An 8,018-nucleotide genomic window follows, 5' to 3' on the forward strand; every position below is an offset into this window, starting at 1 on the left:
TCAGTTTGATCAATTCAGATAATTCTCTGAGCAAGTTAATTCTTTCTTGTGGGAGTTAAGTTATACAGTATTGTTTTTTTTGGTATTTGAATATCCATCTGAAAGACTTGAGTGCTGAGTACCACGTATGATGTTTTTCAAAAGAACTGCCAAATTACACGTAGAATGGTACTTACTCCTTAAGAATATTTTGAGTCAAAACACCATATATTTAGGGTTTGGTACTCTGAATATTCAGTAGATGTTATGTTTGCTGTGAAACTAATAGATAAATCAAGTCCTCCTAAAGCTATTTCTTAGCTTCAATAGAGTCATACAAATGCAAATGCCATCCATGTACCAGGTAAATGTTAGGATAATTAGTAGTATTTTGTAGTAAATATAACATAGATTTTAACATTCTTTCCTCACTTTCCTGTAGCATTTTCCACGTGCTCATCCTGAACATAGCAATTGTAGGAGCTGGAGTGGCAGTGGCAATATTTTATCCAAATATAGGAGGTATCATAAGGTGAGTGAATTTGCCTGTGGTGTTGCTGCATGTTTGCCTCTTGATGTTGAAAGGAGCAGTATTAGTGCAGGTGCTTATATCTTTATGTTTTAAGACGCTTACACCTTTTAAAGCTGTAAATAATGATTTGGAGATATAAACAATTAACTCTTTTAAAGTTGTTGACACATGACTGTCTGAGGTGATTGGGATGTTTCCCCAGGTTTCATTGGAGCTGTATCTAAGGACCTATATGCCTGAAAGATTATGGTGTCAGGGGAAAAGTTGCTTGGTTATTTTGTGGCTTCTCTTGAGTTTTTGCTTTATGTTAAGACCACTTGAAGCTGGTTTGGAAGTCTGTAATAGCAATCCAAGAAAATAAGTAACTTCAAAGGGAAAAGTGACATTAAAGTTGTACTTCTAAATGATATCTTATATTTACCATGTTAACATAGAATTGATAAAGAGTAGAGAAAACAGTGTAAGGAATTTTAGTTTCTACATTTGACACCACCGTATTTGTAATCATTGTTATTCATTCCTAGTTTGCATCTTTCCTACAGCAACCAGGAGAGGCAGGTGTTTAAAAATACAGAAATCTGCAATTATAAAACCAGAATTACAGGCTTGGTTCTGACTTGAGTAGCAAAATAACTTACTTTTGCTCAGTGCTGATTTTAAGTGTTTTGGTGGGGTTTTTTGGTGTTTTTTTTCCCTACCTCTCCTTTTAGTGAAAACCTTTGTATTCCAGTAATACAGATATTCTGGTTCTTCATTCCAAATAAATATCATGCAATACATTTCTCTTCTTTACAAACCGATCCCTACCTTCCATAACATGTTCACTGTGCACAGTAACCAAACATTTAAAACAGTAAATTTCTACCTGATAAATTCTCTAGATACAGCCTAACTTAGGTATTTGCTGGTTTTGTGTTGCAGATGGTCAGTCTGTATTGTGATGTTTGTGATTGCTTTGTCTAAAAGTAGTGTTCAAATATTTGAAATAAAATAATAAAGCGTATTTGGCTGCAGTATAGCTTATTAGGTGGAAACTCAAAGTAAGGGAAAATAATAAGGTTTTGGTAAGCAAGGGAGCAGTTAGAAAAGAAACAGTTATGTGTTTCACTTGCTGTGGTTCATCATGTTACCAGGAGGGCATGTTGATATTTTTGGTTCTGGAGAATGGTTTGCTAGGAGGTCATTAAATAAATTAAAATAAAAGTTGCAGATTCAGGAGCATTTCTATGCTTACAAGCTTTAACATGTGTTCTCGGATGTCTGAGTGCAGTGAAATTTGCAGTTCCAACAGTAAAGGATGCCTAAAAAAGGATGCACTCTCCTGTCTTTCTCTGTTGCATGTTGACACGTTACCCTAAAGTAGAAACATTAAGTCAAAGATAGGGAGTCAGTCTGCAGAAGCATCTGGGCATGTGACTGAAATGTCAAAGGCGTGTCCGAGTGCAGGTACAGGGGAGCAGGGGGCTGAGCAACACAGAGAGGGACAATTAAATGCTGGTGAAGGACAGCAAGGAACAGAAATTTATCTTTAGCAACTGCAGATACTGTTCAGCCAAACTGTGCATTGGTTTGAGGGGGGGGAGAAATGACAACAAGAAATAAGAGTTTACACAAAGCATTCTTCTTTCATTTTTATCTCATCTCCCCTCTTCCCCTTTCCTCAGATACTCTGGAGCAACATGTGGTCTGGCCTTTGTGTTCGTGTATCCATCCCTCATCTACGTGATCTCACAGCATCGTGCTGGGCAGCTGAGGTGGCCAGCATTGATCATTCACGTCTTTATAATCCTCCTTGGACTGGCTAATCTGATTGCACAATTCCTATTGTGAAAACTCCCCCTTCTCCCTGTGGCTGTCACAAGTAGTACTGTGACATTTGGCAACAGCCTTGAGCAACACTGTCATGCATGAGAACGAACAGTCCTCAATATGATCTTGAGAAAAACTGCACCTTTGAAATAAATTCAAAACACATCTTTCAGGTGCTTGAGAGGAGCCCTGTCTTGCTCCTCTAAAAACACAATTTTATGGGAAGTGAAATGTTTCACATAACAATGAAGTAGGTCCCTTGTTTTGTTAAATGTACATCAAAGATTAATGAAGCTCACATACTTTAGTTTTTTACGGCACACTTCTCCAAACACACAGCTTTCAGCCTCAGGCTGTAGAACTCCTCTTTTCTCCAAAGGAACTGTGCTTACCTTTATTAACAAACATGCTTTCACAGTATTGTTCAGTGACTGTTTGAAATGCTCTTTGTTGCAGTTATTTTCCTGTTTTGTTTGGAAAATGGAAGAAATTTTTGTTTTGTTTTGTTCTAGGTTCATTTATAGTTATTTGGGTCAAATGCACTCTTAATTTTGAATGTGCTGTTAAATTGTTTTGGCAGTGTTTTTCCGCTAGGAAATTCCAACTAAGAGAAACAATAAAGTCATGTCTCAGTGTTTTATTCAGAACCAATATATGCACAAGTTATTTGGGCTTTTACAAGAAAAAAGTCAGGAGGATGAAAGAAATTAGAACAAGACAATTAAAATCAGAATTCCAGGCTTTACCTCACTTCAACTCTGTTAGCTGGGCTCTTATGTGCTGTGAAGTTGCCTTATCAGGAGTTGCATGTTGTTTTATGGATGCATGTTGGATACAGTGTTCATCACAGGCTTGCTCCCTCCCTTGTAGGGTCTTAATTCTGATCTCTCACTATGCTTTTCTACTACATTACTCCAGATGTTTTGGATGTGAGCAGAGACAAAGCAAGCACTCTTCAGAATTGTGGACTAAATAAAGTAATTTAAGTTTTAAATAATTCCTAACAGAAGCTGGAAAAATCCAGGAAGGGTTTTGTTGTGGGTTTTTTGGTGTTTGGGTTGTGGGTTTTTTTAACTTCTTGTTTGCTAATTAAGAGGGTGTACATGTGTAAGCACCTTCCTTAACATACCGTATGAGTCTGAGTCTTAACCCAAAACATGCAATAATTAAGTTACCAGACACTAGTGGGATGTCATCTTTTGTGGTTGGAGAGAGAGAGTAAAACCTCCTCTCTGTACAGAATTTCAGTGTATTGAAATAATCAACAAATGTGGAATAATTGAAAGAGGACTCTGAGCAATGCTGAATTCAGAAGTAAAAGAGGAAAAAAGCTGGAATGATGCAATATTTGTGAAGTAGGAGTTGAGTTGGGAAAGATTATTACATTGCCGGGTAAGAGTTTGCATTTTCATCAGAACAACAACGAAAAGCATAACCTAGATTATCACCATGCTTCTATGGGAAATGCTATGAACTTTTGTAGTAATAATGTACATCTGTTTGAGTTAGGCTCCTCAAACTGTGTAAAGGACATAAATGTCCTTTGCTTGTATGAAATACAATATCATATGGGCTTGGAATATTATCTGCAGAGTAGAATAATTCAGATTCTTTTTTTCTTGTGAAACTTTCTGTGCCTTTAGATGAGGATTGGAGAGTATATCCATCATCTATTCTGTATTACAGAGAAGTATTTACCCCATCCTGGTCATTTTCCCTGTGTATGCTCCCATCTGTTTCCTAAATGTCTAAGGTGTATCTGAACATCCTTTTCACTGCCTGACAGTGAGTGTATCTCGCAGTGCTGAGACCATTAGCACTGGTCTACACAGCTCCTTTTTAGGGTCTGGGTCTGACCTTTACCGTAAGATACTTCCTTGGTTGTCTAGGTCGTTGTTGTTGTATGTAACTAGGTGGCTGCATTCCCTCAATGATCTCAGCAGTGTATTTCACCAGTTAAACCCGTATCTTTTTTTTTTTTTTTACTTCCCCACAAACTTCCTCATCTTTCCCACAAATTTCACAGATTTACAGCTCCACAACTGTAGTGTGTTGCTAAAACATTCACAGTTATTTGATAGAGAAGTACTCAAACACCAAAAGGAAAGAACAAAAGATGCAGGGTTTCAAGCATCATTGGCTCAGTCACATTAAGCGCTTGTGGTTGTTATAGATTCAGTGCTTAACCCTGATGAGTAGTGCAGGTACTTCAATTTCATCATGTCCTTCCAGACTCCATCTGGGTATGATTCCATGAGTTAAATCCTTGCCATAGTAAAGGAACATGTTAATTGATTTTAGTAGAATTAAATTGTTAGATTCCAATAGTTCAGCAGAAATTCCCAAGTAAGACATTTCACAATGAAGTGTCTTAATTGCATCTTCTGTTTGTCTCTTTTCCAGCTGTTATCATTATGTACAATGATCCAAGTTAATATTTAGAAGGAAATTATTCAGTATCAAATTATTCAGTAAAAGCCTGGTTGAGCCCTGGGTTACAGAGATAGGTTCTTGCTGTGCTGTTTATTTATAGAGACCATTAACAGCTGTGATTTCAATTATAAATTTATAAGTATTAAAGTGATAACAAGTATTTCATTGCACTGTCATCACCTGAAGTACATTTTCTTATGAAAAAGTATTTATTTTACTACCAGCAACTGAGATCTTTACAAGTGTCAGAAGAAAGTTAGGAATGTGGTTTTTTTATTTGTTAATAGGCAACACCCTAAGTTAAGTAATATTTTATAGTTTAATGGCAACTTAAATGATCTAAGAGACCAGAATTACATTGCAGCGTCTCTTCTCTTGCAAGCACAAAATGTAATTCTCCAAAAATGCACACTGCATCTTGCTTGCTCATGCAACCCACAGTGACAGCTAGCTAATTCCAATTCCTTATGTTCTCTGTTCCAGCAAATCATCATGTAATTTAATGGAGCAGAAAAAGTAATACATGGACCCGATGGTGTATTGTGAAATGTCATTTATTACCCTCTCATAGCAGAAAAATAGTTTCTGCTGGAAATACTAAATTTTGTCTTTACGTTTGAGCTGAAATACAACTCTGGGTGTTGAATAAGAACCTAAGGTTTTCTTCATAATAGTACCAGACTCTTTGCCTGGCATCTATCTTATTGCACTCTGAAAATCCAGCCCTCCATACTGTGTGGTAACTCACTGGTGCAAACTGGTTTACTTTGCATGAGGCTCAAGCAGTTGTGATCTGTTCTGATACCATCAAGCTAAGGTCTGGATCTCAAGACACGTAAGGCGTTAACCCACCATGACCTTTAGACAGTGCCAAAGCATCAGTAGCTGGGGAAATTCCCAGGAAGCTCCAGGAACAGCTGTGGAAATGTCTGTGGGTGATTATGCAAGCCTGAGCACTAAGACCAAGTTGTTTTTCAGCAGGAGCTGTGTGATCAGCGGAAGCTGTATTTTCTAAGGACAAAGATGGTGGGGCTTTTGTGTCTGCCTTCTGCCATTGCAAGAGAAAGAATTGCGTTCTCCATATCCATGCTTGGGCTAACCTCACTGCCTACTCTGTAACGGCCTGTTATTATCTGTTCCAGTTTCTTAATGTTATTGTGGCCCAGACTCTTCCTTTCAGCTTCTAGCAGTCTTCAGAATCTCTGCTGTGCTTATTAGCTCTGTTTCCCTTTGCTCTTCAAGTTACTCACAGCTGCATTTGTTCCCACAAATCAGTTTTTCCAGTTCTCTCTGGATTATTAATGTAATTTTAATATATTAAATCATGTAGCTTTAAGGATCAGCGCAGCAAAGAAGGGCATTCGGGATTCAAACGCTGCATCATGTAAGTGGAGGGGCTCCACTGAAATGGGAGGCTGGTTTATGTCACATTTCCTTAAAGTTCAGCCTTTCAAACTCCACATACAAAAAATATGTAAAGATAATGCATTTGCTTGCAATGCTGACACTTGGTCAGGCTGACAGCTTGCCCAGCCTCGAGGCTGCCCTCTCTGCTACCAGGTTTCTGCACAAATGTTGGCTATTGATTACATGATCGCACAACTTTTTCCACAGGGTATCAGCTTGAGCATGCAGAGGTTGCAAGAGCAATTGGTTACCTATCATTGCTTATGTCTGTCATCTCCTAACTGTAAATGCTGGACTTTGCGTAAATATTAATTAACATGCAAGAATGTGCAGTCAGCCCTAAGGTTGGTTAACTCGCTTGTTGCCATGGCCATGACATTCATGGCATAACAGCAGAAAGCTGAGAGGCAGCAACAGTACAACTGGGTGCTGGAGCTGCTCTGGGAAGCAGGAGAGGCTTCCTGAAGTGCCAGACGTTGCCGTGTGCATAACACCAGGATGATGTAGTCAATGGCTCAATGTCTGGCTGGAGACAAGTAACGAGTGGTGTCCCCCAGGGATCGGTGTTGAGACCGGTCTTGTTCAACATCTTTGTCACTGACATGGACAGTGGGATTGAGTGCGCCCTCAGCAAGTTTGCTGATGCCACCAAGTTGTGTGGTTCGGTTGATACGCTGGAGGGAAGGAATGCCATCCAGAGGGACCTTGACACGCTTGTGAGGAGGGCTGATGCCAATCTCATGAGGTTTAACCACGCCAGGTGCAAGGTCCTACACCTGGGTTGGAGCAATCCCAGGCACAGCTACAGGTTGGGCAGAGAAGAGATTCAGAGCAGCCCTGTGGAGAAGGACTTGGGGGTGTTGGTTGATGAGAAAATGAACATGAGCCGGCTTGCAGCCCAGAAAGCCAACCATATCCTGGGCTGCATCAAAAGGAGCGTGACCAGCAGGTCAAAGGAAGTGATCCTGCCCCTCTACTCTGCTCTTGTGAGACCTCACTTGGAGTATTGTGTGCAGTTCTGGTGTCCTCGACATAAAAAGGACATGGAACTGTTGGAACAAGTCCAGAGGATGATCAGGGGACTGGAGCACCTCCTGTATGAAAACAGGCTGAGGAAGCTGGGTCTGTTCAGCCTGGAGAAGAGAAGGCTGTGTGAAGACCTCAGAGCAACCTTCCAGTATCTGAAGGGGGCCTATAAGGATGCTGGGGAGGGACTCTTCATTAGGGACTGTAGTGATAGGACAAGAGGTAACGGGTTAAAGCTTAAACAGGGGAAGTTTAGATTGGATATAAGGAAGAAATTCTTTACTGTGAGGGTGGTGAGGCACTGGAATAGGTTGCCCAGGGAAGCTGTGAATGCTCCAACCCTGGCGGTGTGCAGAGTCAGGTTGGACAGAGCCTTGGGTGATATGGTTTAGTGTGAGATGCCCCTGCCCATGGCAGGGGGGTTGGAACTGGATGATCTTTAGGTCCTTTCCAACCCTAACTATTCTATGATTCTATGCTGCAATGGCCATGTTCTGCAGCAAAATGGTAGGAAGGGAGAGGAGAGATACAATAGCCTCTAGAAAGCATATTTTTGCCTTTCAAGATGTTTTGTTCCAGAGGACAACTGCACTAAACATCTGTCACAATTATAATGGATATGAAGGCAACTGAGAAAAAATAATAATGGAAAGAGGAGCAGTGCTTGGTAATAGCTGGTACCAGTAAAACGGTATTCCTCTACCTTCAGTCAGGAGCAGAAATTCATTCCCATGGGCAGTTCATGAAATCTGGGAGCTGTCTTCAGTAATAAAAATATTATTTTATGGTAGCTCTCAGTAACTTCCTAATAGGAAGTAAACGGCTAACAATA

The 8,018-nt window shown here is 40.0% G+C and overlaps 1 protein-coding gene across 3 annotated transcripts in view; it reads left to right on the forward strand.

The window, feature by feature from the left end:
* SLC38A9 (solute carrier family 38 member 9) overlaps positions 1 to 3,634 on the forward strand; it is a 46,442-nt gene extending 42,808 nt beyond the window's left edge. For all 3 annotated transcript variants that reach the window (XM_061469410.1, XM_061469408.1, XM_061469409.1), the window contains 2 exons: positions 422 to 511; positions 2,176 to 3,634. In XM_061469410.1, coding sequence (XP_061325394.1) covers positions 422 to 511; positions 2,176 to 2,341 — 256 coding nt within the window. In that variant the 3' untranslated portion in view covers positions 2,342 to 3,634. The remainder of the gene's footprint in view (positions 1 to 421; positions 512 to 2,175) is intronic.
* The last annotated feature ends 4,384 nt before the right edge of the window (positions 3,635 to 8,018 follow it).

This window comes from Pezoporus flaviventris, unplaced genomic scaffold (assembly GCF_033815535.1).
Source record: "Pezoporus flaviventris isolate CSIRO_AGI_PZ_B2104156 unplaced genomic scaffold, CSIRO_AGI_Pfla_v1 ptg000057l, whole genome shotgun sequence".
Lineage (NCBI taxonomy): Eukaryota > Metazoa > Chordata > Aves > Psittaciformes > Psittacidae > Pezoporus > Pezoporus flaviventris.